The sequence below is a fragment of the Vidua chalybeata genome, chromosome 2 (assembly GCF_026979565.1).
Source record: "Vidua chalybeata isolate OUT-0048 chromosome 2, bVidCha1 merged haplotype, whole genome shotgun sequence".
In the NCBI taxonomy this organism is placed as follows: domain Eukaryota; kingdom Metazoa; phylum Chordata; class Aves; order Passeriformes; family Viduidae; genus Vidua; species Vidua chalybeata.
Genome location: NC_071531.1, coordinates 100,946,103 through 100,959,820, shown reverse-complemented (window position 1 = coordinate 100,959,820; position 13,718 = coordinate 100,946,103). Strand labels below are relative to the sequence as shown.

The 13,718-nt window shown below is 40.2% G+C and overlaps 1 protein-coding gene across 1 annotated transcript in view; it reads right to left on the bottom strand.

The window, feature by feature from the left end:
- Positions 1-6,194, bottom strand: part of EPSTI1 (epithelial stromal interaction 1) — a 50,293-nt gene extending 44,099 nt beyond the window's left edge. The window contains exon 1 of the mRNA XM_053935191.1: positions 5,949-6,194. Coding sequence (XP_053791166.1) covers positions 5,949-6,145 — 197 coding nt within the window. The 5' untranslated portion in view covers positions 6,146-6,194. The remainder of the gene's footprint in view (positions 1-5,948) is intronic.
- Between the last annotated feature and the right edge of the window lie 7,524 nt (positions 6,195-13,718).

Genomic DNA, 13,718 nt, shown 5'->3' with positions numbered 1-13,718 from the left:
CTCAAGGACACCTCTTCAGTGCTTTAAAGGCTTAGGCAATAGCAACTTCTGTTCTACTTTCTTTCAGGTTTGTATAAAATAGTTTATTTCTAAAACTGAAAAAAACACATGAGGACTGCTGTTCTGGTAATGGTTTTTGCAGAGCTGTGCTCTTCAGTTTTTCCTCAAGTCCACTCCAGCCATCTACCACAGGAGATATATTCAAATGAAGTGTGAAATTGTTTAAAGTGTTACAAAAGGAATGGGTGTTGTGAACTATTTCCATGGGTGCATTGGTACATGAATGTCACAGAGCTGAAAGCCAAATATCTTGCTCTGCTGAGCAGAGTACTCTGCATAACAGACAGAAATAAGGAGAATGAAGTTGGAGAGCAAAAAAATGACTAAAGCTTAGGAAGGAGGCATGGGCAGATTCAGCCAGAGGAGGGACCTAGGGTGAGATACTGCATTAGATAGTATGTTAAAACTGAACTTAAAAGTGATCAAACTGCCAAAGCCACCTCTTGAATTTCCTTCAAAGATACACTAAGCTGAACTTTGCATTCATTTATCAGGGATTGTTTTAAGAGCTGTCAAGTCCACACCACCACAAAGTATTGTTTTCACCAAAGCTCCCATGCCTGATGGAGCAGCCCCATGCTGCTGAGCAGCACAGAAGCTGCCAAATTAAAGGGCTACAAGATGCCAAATCCCAGCAAGCGGATAACTGTCCTGTAGGTATCTCCATTTTGCAATGCACACACAGCCAGATGCTAATGATAATTGACAGCCACAATTCTAGACCTCAGCTGAGCAATATGCTCTGTGTCCCAGCAGTGCCATAAGCAGAGCTCTAGGAAAGTGTACAAACCTTACATGCAGGCCTGGGGTTCCGGCTTTCCATCTTTATCAGTGGCATCATCTTACCAGTTTGCAGCTCAGAGACAAAAGTGATTTACTGGGGCTTAGCATTACACACTGTCTGATTCATCCTCACTGCAAGTGTGCTCTTAACATGAGAGGCAGAAAATGAATTACATTAGCAGGAAATGTTTATACCAAAAGTCTACCTCCATGGATTTTGTCTTGTGTTTGCCAGAGGCCAGGAATGCATTTAATTTATACAGTTCAAAAGGCGCCTGGAAGATTATTAAACCAGGGTAACTCACTTCTGTATCTGATCCCTTTCATTAAGAAAAGACAACATTTTTGGCATTGTGAGGATTAAAGCAAAAAGTTTAAACCTGAAGAAGTGAACTTGCAAGAGGGAAGAATGAGAAGAGAGAGGGCAGCAGAGAGTAGCGCAGGAGAAAGTAAGAGTCAGAAATCTCCAGGAAAGAAACAGATCTGAAAGTTCTGCCGTTACCAACATGCTTGTAGAGAAATTCCTGAAGTTAAAATTTGGCCAAAAGACTAAAACGGAAACTTGGAACTGAATTTCCAACAGTTTAGATGAGGATCAGACTCAGCAGCTTGTTGTAGTCTTAGCACATCAGAAAGAAGGGCAGGTGCTTCAGCCAGTACTCTGTTTTGGATAATCTCAACCACCTTCTGAAGACTCAAGGAAATTGCCACCCTGAAGGATCAAATCAGGGAGCCAAGGGGTAGCTCTCAGCCCAAACCTGGCTCACAGCACAGCTTTCTCTCCTCTGAAACACTAATGTGCCATTAGTCAGCCTGTGCTTGTGGTCAGATTACACCAAAGGGGCAGAGTTCACTGTGGCAGCGCTGTAGATCTCCATCAGACCCAGTAAAGTCTAGAAAAGTCAGACAAGGCCATGCTCGTGCTGTCCCCACGTGCTAGAGCAGCTCAGTTCCCTCGGCACAGCACAGTGTCAGGGATGTAGGGAGAGGGATGTAGGCATGTAGGGAGCATGCCAGAGCCAGCTGGAGCACCTGGTAATCACTAGCCCTGAGGAGCATGGAGCATCATCCGTGGGCAGGCCAGGCGCTGGGCTTGGCAGCACCAAGTGCTGAGCAGAGCTCTCCCCTGCAGAGGTGTGCATGTGCTGCATGTCAGGCTTGCCAGCGTGCCTGGAGAGCTCAGCAGGTCAGATGCTGCATCACACAAACACTGAGATTTGAGCTAGTGGCGTGTTCATCTCTGCTTTCCCACTTCTTTTCAACTATGTATTTCCTTCTCCACTGTCTCTGCATCAGAGAATTTGTCCTTTCATTGCCCCTGCCCAAATGCAGCATCCTTCCATACATTCCTTATTCATCACCTCGTCACAGCTCCTCATCAAGCTATGCATCAAGAGAACATGTCAGGGCTTATGCAAAACAAGCTCCTTCAAAAAAGCCTTCTAATACACAATATGGAAGGACTTCCTTCCCTCCCCCAAGCATTACATGGAACAGCAACCCCCACCATCCAGACTGACAGTATAGTTGTTGACTTACATAGACCCTGCCACCAATCCTGTGCCTGGAGAAAAGGCTGACTACTGACCACAGTGAAGCTGGGCATGTCTCAAGCGCTCCACTGGGCTGTAAATATTAGTACATCAGCCTGAAAGACAGAGAGTTGGGAGACTTCCCCTCTACAGCAAGTGGAGAGCTAAACTCTGAACAGATTTTCCATAATTCAAACTACCTGTCTTGCACTCCCAGCAGTGGCTGGGCAGTGGGCAAAACAAGTATTTTGCTAAAAATCCACCTACAGTTTTGTAGACCAACTTTTTTTTATTTTAAAGAAACTTTAGTTCATGAAAGAAAAAAAAAATCAGAGCTGCTAAGTATAGTCTGTCAGCAATAGGATGAGGGGGTCTTATAACACCATAAATATTTTGGGGTTTTTTTTGTTTTGTTTTGTGTGTGGTTTTTTTTTTTTTGTTTTGTTTTTTGTTTTTTGTTGCCCTTTTTTTTTTTTTAATTCCGCATTAACACTTGAAAAGGAAGATAGATTGACAGATTGATATATTTGGCTCCGGCGGTCAAAGAATACAATTTCTTGAGTCAAGCATTCCAGCAAGTTTGCTCTCCTTTCAGACAAAATGATGAGGGACTGCTACCAGCTGTGCAGCAATATATCTTCAGGCTTTATTATTTTGCATTTCAGTTTTTAATGTATTTTACCAGAACCAATATTATTCTTGGCAGCTTTAAAGGTGCTAAAGGCAGACTGCTGAATGGAGGCAGCAGTTTCTTTTTCAGGCACTAGCTATAGTTCACCCTCTAATTTCCCCACTTTCCTCCACCTTTCTTCTGTACAGACTTTTGTTTCTGAATAGGTATGAACGGGGGCAATTTGGGAATTCGCTTTCTACAAGTTAATTTCATAGTACTTAGCAGACAAAGTGAATCCACTTAAATGCAAGTTTATTATTATAAGCGGTTTCAAGCTGTTGTCATCCTGGTGACTTTTTTCTCCATGGCCTGAAACCACATTCTATGTATAACTGGATGGGGATGTGCAGAGTGTGACTTCAATTTTGCATTTGAACAAGTATTTTTCTTAATTAGGACCATTTTATTGTCACTTCTCGCCCTTGACACATCATATGAGGGCTTTTCCAAAGCAAAACTATCTAAACTCTAATACCAGCTGCCCACCTTGTGTTGTTAGCAGTCCAGTTTGAATATCGAGTACTGAACAGGACTGCAACATGTTACATCCCACACATATTTCATGCGTCCAATCTAAACAAAAGGTCCCCTAATCTGACCATAAGATGCTCCTGAGATGTTTTCCCACTCCCAATTTCTCTCACAGCCTGAGACAGAGAGTTTGCATTGAAACAATTCACACAGAGCCTTCAAAAGAGACTCCAACTCCTGCTTTGCTGGCAGTAAAACCATACCCCTGTCTGTTTCCAAAAAATAGCAAGCCGAAGCTGGCATAGAGACAGTACTTGGCATGGAGCAATCCTGTTTGGGCCCCTCATGTTCCCTCTGCTACACATATTCCAGAAATCCTTTAGTAATGCTAGTCTATGCTTTTTTTCTCCTACTGTCACCCTGTAACTTCAGGTCTCCAACTGCTCTTGTTATCCCAGAACCTGAGAACTTGAACCTGAGGGTGTCCCAGTATTTTAATTTTAAAGGTCATATTAAAATGGGTTGGTGGCTAAAAAGCTGAGTCAGCTTTATCACTGCTAAAATGATATTTTAATCTGAAATCTTTCTTGAAATGTAGCTTGAGAAGATGAACAAAGTAATAATTAATGAAACAAATTTTGTTTTAAAGAATAAAGATCCCCACTGTTCTGTTTCAGTATTTCAGATGCTATCTTCTCCTTTAATCTGTGTTAGTTAAGGAAATTGCAGTTTAAGTGGCTGCATCCCATTCAAACTGCCAGGTAGCATCCCCCTTCTAAAGGGAAGGATGCAAACCCCACTCTCATTCAGTTCATTTTTTATTACAGTATTAGTTTCCCCACTCATATTATATGGTTTCTATTTCAACCTGTCCTTTCCTCATCCCTCTTCTCATTAACTGAATACTAATGCAGACTTTAATTTGTACATCTGAGATTTAGGAACTAATTCTTTTTTATGAAGACACAGAGAGAATATTTTCACATAGCAGAAAATACTACTCAGTCTTTGCAGTGGATGCACAACAGCTTTATGTCTGCAAGAATCATGTAAGATGAAAGAGGGAACAGGTATTGGTGTGATTATATGTGCTCTGGCCTTAAATTCTGCAGGGAGCTCTGGCAAACCAATTGATTAATTATTCACCTAACCTGTACCAGGGGGTTTGTATGCCAGACAAACTGGGAAAACACAGTCATGCCAATGGCAAAACTCCCACTAGCCCTGCTGCCCCCTCCTCCCCCCGAGAAAAACCCAAACAGCAACAAAATGCACACATCACAGCTACATAAACAAACGGGGCTGTCCTTGCTCTGCTGTGGATACCCGGCGCTGTGAGAGCAGGCAAGACAGAGAATTTTTCATATTTGGAAGCGGCAGTAAATAAACAGACTGTAACTAAGGAATTGTTGTTTGCTCTCCTGAAAGTCAGTCATTAAAGCGCTGATGGATTTTAAAGGGACTCGGCACTTAGTAGTCCCTGTATCATTACCACCCAATAGGCAAGCAGTCATGGGTTTCAGTGGAAAGCTGCTGACCTCTGCTTGCCATCAGCTGCCTGCCACCTCCTCCACAGGTGGCTCCATCTTCTTCACCCAGAAAGAAGGGAAAGGAAACTGAAACAGTTTGCTGTTTTGCCAGCTGCCCTTCGAAAGACGGAAGAAAAAGAAGCAAGCTAAGCAAAATCAGCACATAACAATAATAATAATCTTAGCATTACATGCATTGTTACTAAGAACTCAGAAAAAGCAAAATGGTGAAACACTTAGTTTTGGTCATCTAAGTATACTTATATTAAATATACTTGCATAAACCACATACACACAGAGTTTTCCATTTCTATTCTGTATTATACCTGCAAGGCACAGCTTATACAAGCTATCTCAGGATTGTCACTGGAAAGCAAGAGAGAGACTAAGCATAGATTCCAATAAAGCACCAAATGCTGAAGCTTTGGTTTTAGTTTTGTGAGCATGAAGTTCCTGGAAGCTGTTCTGCGTCCTTGACTGCATTCAGAGCAGTGTTGGAATGCAGCCTATATCCATCTCTTAAGCCAAAGTAAGTATTTTTAGACTTTCCAGGATGAAATATTAGAAGACACAGAAAACAGGGAGCTAGAACCAGATTTGAAATTTCACTTTGAAAAAAGATGGCAAGAAACTTTGAAAAAAGATGCCAGACACTATGTATGCCAGTATCCAAGGCACAGAACTGGCCACTGCTATGGCACAGGGTATAAGCCATGCTGTCAAGAAGCCTGCCAGAACAACTTGGGTCCCATGCAGGAAGCTCCAAGGAGATGACAACATGCTGCTTGTGTGCTCAGCCACATGCAGGCTGTCTATAAAGTATTTTCACCTTTAAAGGTGTACACGTCGAGTGAGCTGGAGAACAGGCACCCAATGCAGGTAAAGCATCTTGTTACTTACTACTGCTTTTGCTGTTGTTGGTGCACTAATGCTTGGCCTCCTTGTTTCTCTTCAGATGCTGTCAGCTTCTGGGTGTTTTCACCCTTCTCCGTTTCACTGTTGCCATGCAAGGGGTTATCTCGAGAGGAAGACGGAGTATTGAAGGAAGTAGCTGTCCTGTACCTGCTGCCTTCCTTCCATCCTCCCATGCCAGACATGGTTTTGCAAGTACCTTGCCTTGACAGAAACCAGGATCGCTGCTACAGCTAGAGGAACACTCAAAACTTCGGAGTTGCCAGAAATCAGTTTCAATTCCTGGTAAACTCCTCCCCTTCCTGAACTTTGGGCTGGCGGGCATGCCAATACATGTACTGGTTTCTGCGGCATCCTCCAGCTGAAGCTCAAGTTTCGTCATCTCAGTCACAGCACCCAGGCAGACAGGGGTCACAGGGTGACAGCAAAGCTGATCTGCGCTAATAAACCAGGTGACAACAGTTTGTGCAGAAGTATGGGGAGGTCTGACGTTTTTCTGATATATTTCTGACACATATTTCTGATATATTTCTGACTTTTTTTTTAACCCAGCACTTCCCTGTGACAGAGGGAATAACTCTTGGGGGTGTTATTACCCACCCCTGAAGGTGAAAGTAATGCAGGTTCTTGTTAATAAATCTCTTGGGGCAGATTAGAGTGAAAAAACACTGAATGATCAGTGTTTGCAAATATATATATATATATACATATATATATATATATATATACATATATACATATATATATATACACATGTATATATATATATAGTGGAAAATGCCAATCACTTGGTTTTTAAATTTTAAAAGTCTAATAATAATAAAATGGTTATTAAAAATAGTAGTACAATTACAGTAATACAAATTTAGAGTTAGGACAATTACAAGACAATGAAAAGCAAAGAATTACGGACGTCCGGATGCTCTCGGGCACCTAAGCCATGACAAGCATGTTTTGTGAACAAAGGAATAACCCTTAAAAACCATACACTGTTGCATATTCATACATACTTCATGGTTATGTATACATTCTATTTAAAATAAGAAACTCTGTCTGGAATATGTCAACTCTTTCTTCTAATCCCCACAGTGTCTTCGAATCTGAGCAAGGCCTGAAGAAATTAGCTTCTTCTGATAAGAGAACCATAAATTCCTCTTCTCTGGAAGATTTAGGTGTTCAGGGATCGTTCTCTCCAAGCGAGTATCTCATTCTTTTAAAACAAAAACATATACATAGTTTCTATTTTAACTACAAAACTACATTTACCATACTATTAAAATGTTAATACAGCACTTCTAATCAATATAACATAATACATATAGTATTCAATTTAATATTTGCAAAAAGCCAATCATAAAATATTCATTTTTCACATATATGAACAATTTGGTTGCAATAGAAAGCAGCTATATAGACATTTTGGTTATTATTATATATATTAATACGCCAATATGAAAGCATAAAGATATCAGTTAAAAGGTACAAGGGAAAAAAAAGGAAGAAAGGGTAAGAGTAGGAAGATAGATAACTACAGCCCCTGGATTTACAATGAGACTTGAGTGTTGCTGTTGGTCAAAGTGATGATTGAAGGTCTGATGTATCAGCAGGGGGTGTGTGTAAGAGCGGGCAATTTGGCATGGTGAAAAGCACCACTGTGTTTCCACAAGATCTGCCTCTTATCGGCCTCAAAGCGCAGCTTGTAGGCTCTGGCAGTTATAAGTTCATCCCTTCTCCCTTTTGCAGTCCAGAGGTTTGTCATTACACACCCAAAAACTCATCTCATTCTTGGTGAGTTGCAAACCTGGTCTCAACAAAGCACCCTGGTGCCTTCACAAACGGGCAATTCCTTTGAGTCATAGTCCAGTCTCTCACAAGGGTTTTTTTTGGTTTCTATTTTGCATGAGTGTACAAGGAAAGATGAAAGAGAAACTAAAAACTAACCTTCAGATAAATCTTAAGGCATTGGTCCTGCAAAAATCCAATTCAGCCTTTTGCTCAATCAGAAAACTTTGACTTTCCTAATTCTACCTGAATAGAAGACAAATACATGATCCACTTACTGAAAATGGAGATCCTTTGAGTGCTCACATCTAACCAGTGGTAGTGTATCTATGGGATCTGCAGGGCTGGAGATAACCAGCAACCTTTTTAATATCATTAGTAAATAAAAGATGTCCGGCAATTTCTAACCCAAGCAAAAAAGAACTAGCAATGCTGCTCCAGGTTAATGCAGCAGAACTAAGGAGATCCAGCTCCACTCGTGCAGATCTCATAACTCTTTGTCCTGTAGCTGATCAAGCTACACTAAAAACACACCGCTGGCCAAGTGTCCTGACTGCCCGGACCACCTAGGTCTTACAGCACTCTCCACACATGCAGGGGAAGGAGTAAAGTCAAATGCCATATGGAAAGCCACAGGCTGCCTGGTTGTTGTAATGCTCCTTGGGACCCTGCCACCAGCAGCTCACCTCCTAGAGCTTCCATATCCACAAGGACACATCTCCTAGGGCTGCCCCAAGAAGGCAGCACCAATGGTGTCTCCCCCCCCCCCCGTCCCTCCTGACATACTCAGCAGCAGAGATGATCTTCATTTGTACACAAATCATTCTGCAGACTTTGGAGTGCAAGGGCAGCGTGCTGTAAAGGGATGAACTGGTGCATAGTCCCTTGCATCACTTCCCTTCACAAATATATATATGTCTTTAATGTACAAGGTGCTGGCAAATGAAAGCAAGCATGAAGCTTATTCCTTATATATTCCTCCATAGAACTGGAGGGTCAATACAGGAGATGTCAGAAGCACTAGAAGTAGCACAGAAATTATAGCAAAATCATGTCTGAGGACTGCAAAGATTTGTGGGATAACAGCTGTGCCTACAGACACCCTATCTGGTAAAAATCCAGCTTTGACATCTTGAGTGTTCTTACCCACGCAGATTGATGTCTTAATAACCCATATTTAATTACAAAAATTGATTATAATTAATGTGGCCACTGCTGCTGTGTCTTCAATCCTATAATGTTATGTAAAATTCAGATCTAGTGTAGTTTTCCTGTTGAAATTTAGAAACTTTTGGCTGAAAACAGGAACTGTAGAATCAAAATATTTATATCTATCTTGCTCAAAAAAGAGGGATGTGAAATGAGCCCAAGCACTAGAAGAAGCTTGATCACTTTTATTGCTTCCATGCTAATTTATTTCATGGCTCATGGATTGTTGTGGACAATCCAAACTAACTCTATCCAGGACAATATCCAGGTCTGGCTCTAAGGACAGTTCATGCCAGACATGACCCCCAGAAAGTCAGTATTAACTAGTGTACCAGATTTACCTTGTCCACCCTAAACATCTCTTCAATCACTATCCCAGCAATCTCAAACTCACCCCACAGCCTCTGTGTGATATCCAGTGTATCATTCATCAGCCCTTCAGTTTCATGCTACTAAAACACAACATTTCACAGGCTGCAACCCAGCTCTTACATTGCTTCAGATGCATTGAGCTGAAATATCCCCAAAATAATAATCAAGTTCCAGCATCACGGCAGTACCACCTAAGGCTCTCAGGATGCTTGGAGTTTGGTAAGGACATGCATATTGCCTCCACTATGATCCACTCAGCCACTTAGCTACTTCTAGTCTAGTGGAGGCTAGTCTTGGGCAGCATATATATGAGTCTGTACTAGCTGTGCTTAGAAAAAAGGATCAGCCTCCAGCCCTGTTTTATTTAGTGTCGTAGATATTAAACAAATGCTGAAACGTCAGAATGCCAATGTATTCAGTCTCCTGAAACACCACCAAATCTCACCCTTCCCAAATCCTCCATCAGGATTTTAATTCAGTACTTATATTTTTCTAGACCCACCAAATTCTATCTAGACTGCCAATTCTATCTGAGGAGCTATATTTATAGCTGTTGCACATCCCTAACTGGATCTGAGGCTGCGATGCACTGGCCCTTGCTATCAAGTGAGCACTCACACAGTTGGTGGCTCCCTCCCTCCCCACAAGTAGGATAGGGGAGAAAACAGGAAAAGGAGTGAGAAAATTCCTTTGTCAAAATAAAGCTTTTTTGTCTTTAACGCTCTGTTGCCTCCAGCTATTAAAAACCATTTTTAAAATTTTATTTTGTGGGAGACAGAAAGACAGAAAATGATCTTTCTGTTGCTCTGAGAAAATTCCTCGGTGGACATGTGAAATATTAAGAATTGTCATATTCCCTCCCTCACCTGTGTTTCTCATGAAATTGCAATAATAAAATAACTTCTGTGGAGGAACATTTTGTACTGAACCTTTATTTCCAACTCTGCAGTAACTATACCAAAAATGAGAGGTATCAGAGACCTTTTCTATTCACTATAAGGGATCTGGGTCAGCCAACTCATAATTTCTTTGGGAATGTTAGATAGGATAAAACTCTCCTCTATGAAAGAAATAGTATTAAGACCCCCATAAAATTCAACAAATGTAATGTTTCCTATCTTTCCTTCCCGGAAGACAATTGTTCATTCTTCATTATTTCACTGTTGGTTGATGGCATTTTAAGGTTTTGCATTTTTAAGGGTTTTTTTCCACAACCACAGACACGTTTCATTAAAAGCTAAGATTTTTATTTAATCTAAGGATACTAGAAGCCTAAAGCCTGAAGAAAAGCATCAAACTGAAGGAGACCTTTGAAAGGACAGCCAGGACAGGCAAGCATTTATACCACCCACTCTATTTTTATCAGAAGGCAGGAAATGGTATCAGAAGGCCTTGATTGCTGGAGAAATGCTTTTTCCTTTGTCATCAGCACTAAAACACTTAGTCCAACAGCTGAATATGATGCTCAAGGGTTCACATGCAAAGCTTTTTTCCCTGTATATTTTGGCTAAGTAGGTAAGACACACAGCTGAATATACTACAGAGCATATTGAGTAATTGATCATTGGGAACTTATCTCCATATTTTAGAGCAATGGCAAATTATGGCAAATATCCCTAGAGGAATATCTATAATTAGCAATGCTTATTGAGCTGTTATGCCATGATGGCAAAATAAGAATTGAATTTTTAGAGGTGCATTTTACTTTACCAATGTTTTTTCTGGCTGAGTACTCTACTTTGCTGTACAATTAGGATGATCGCTTTCTGCAGAGTTGATAGAACTAATTGTTACAGCTGAGGATGCTGGAGAAGAGAAATTTCTCTGCTCCTTGGAGAGGAGCCCCAGGAGGAGGGTAAAATGTCAACATTTGGTTAAGATTTATTCTTGTTTAGATTGAGGACTGGAATTTGTCAGGTTCAGCAGAAAGAATGCCATTAGCTTTGACAAGTACGTGTGTGTGGATGTGTTGGGTAATCTGTTTAGGAGATGTAAAATGCTGCACACACTTCCTTTCCATTTTATTGCAAAAAGCTGAAATTGACGGTACCTGTCAAAAACTATCATCTTCCATCCTCTGAAAGAAAATTGACCCTTGCTTTCTCTACAGTATTACAGCATTACAGCAGGTCCACCTCTCCTTGAGTGAATACTGCTTCAGCAAACGGAAGTGGGGATTGAAAATATAATTAACCTGGTGTCCAGAATTTGCTGTTTTGAGGTCCAGTGCCTGAAGATTATTGCTACATTTTAAGAGCAGCTCTTTAGCTTGGAGGGTGCTATGCATATATATATTGCTATATAAATAACACTAAATAATAAAGCAGGGCTGTTTTAAAGGTCTGACCTTATAAAAAGGTCTGACGTTATAAAAACGATCAGGACTACAAATTAATTATTTATTTAATAAAAATACCTGCAAGAAATCTATTGGAAGAGGCAAAATTAACTGATAAACTGCACAAATGGTATCAGAAACAAAGATCTCTAAGAGCTATTGCTCCAGCTGTATGTCCAGAAGGAAAAAGTCCTTGAGAAGTCTGGCAGTATTAAAATAGTATTTGCTATATTCTTGAATAGATATTTTTTCTTAACAGCTTTTAAAGTATAGATTTACTTATTCACAAAAGATACATGAGCTTTTTGGCATACGTACCATCTTCTACAAGGAATAATTATACTCTTTGAATTCCTAAAGGCCATGATTAGTTCCAGTCAGGATTTTATATATTATACTACTTTGTGGTACCTAGTCAACCAAAGGTGTCATACAGACAATTATAGTATCTAGAAAGAACATTACATTCTTTACTGTGTTATGTTTCCAAATACATTACCTAAAGAAATTAGTAGAAGTCCACAGCTCATGTTTTTTTTAACTTTTATAGTATATTGTGGTAATTAAATATACAAATGCTTGTAGGAGAATTAACTCTTACAACTTCTAATCCTGCCTGGGAGGATTTATTCTTCATTCATTTGTATGCACATGACAATTCAGCAAGGCTCAAGTACTGACTTTTACAGTTTTATATGATATGCCTCATGATTTCCTTGATAACTTTCAATTATACTCTCTTCTCTGCCTGACCTCAGAAACTTTAATCTTTAGGATGAAACTTTGGTCACTGCCATTCTAATTTCACTGATCGGGTGTTACATTTACAGGTTCTTTGGAAATTCTCAGTGGTAAAAACCCCAAACACATACAGGATCCTTGTTATCAATTTCACAATATTTCACCTGGTAACCATTTCTAGATTCTCCTTCATTCCTGACAGAGACTCTTGCCAGCATGGATCCTGACTGCAACATGGAATAGTGTAGCAGAGACCGGTTAGGGAAATAATTTATAGGAAAAGTATGCAGACAATTAACTTCAATGGCATAACAAATCTGGACAACATTGCTACACATTAATAGTGACAATCTGCTGGAACATACCAGTGTTTAGGATTGAATTAAATAGTAATGGACAGATTGTCTCTACCAGCACCATCCTGTGCATAACGTAGCACACAGCTGTGCCACGCTGAGAGGAGCTTCATGAGAGAGCCATAACCGAAGACCCAGCTGCTTTCATTCCACTCCTCCTGGCTTCCAAGGAAAACAAACTACACTGTTTCACTCCTGGCAGAAGACACATTTTCCTCCCGTTGATGATCTGGTTTGCTCTGTGCAATCGATATGCTTCCTGGGGCTCTCTGTCCAGAAAGCAGCAGCAGCAGCAGCGCGGCTGGTGGTGTGAAGAAGATGTTTTGAGCACTGTTCTCCATCTCAGAGTGTGCCTGGATGTATTTGTATAGACCACATTATGACCCAGTGTCTTTAAGAGTCCAATTTTGCTATCCTTACAATGACATAGAATATTTCATGAGTTCACAGATTATAATTTCCTTCCAAAGGTGATCAAGCACCTGACAAGGGCAGATGTTTTCTGGATTTGATACTTATAAAGGAAGAAGATACCCTAAATTCCAAAACTTTCAATTTATTGTTTTTTAAGATGGGTTTGCTAATCAAGAAAGTAGTGACATACTATTCCGTATCAGTTATCTGCAAATAAATGAATAAAAAAAGATTAGTTGGGGACATTTTTATTGATTCTAAGATAAGTTTTAAGTTTCTAAGAAATCCAATTCCACTGAAGGCTTAAAAAATTAATCATACATGATTGTATGTTATATGTCCAGTGAAGAAGTAAAAATGAATGCATTTCTTGACGAATGGATCATCGTGCAACTTCCAGTGACTTCTGTTCAGTAGAAAGTTAAATTTATACATTTTTCTAAGGTTAATGAAATGCTGTATGTGGTCAGCTCACCTCCACGGTACTTTAAAAAGATACTTAAGAGATGCTCAGAAGAGCAATCGTCTGAAATAGGAGGTAAGAGA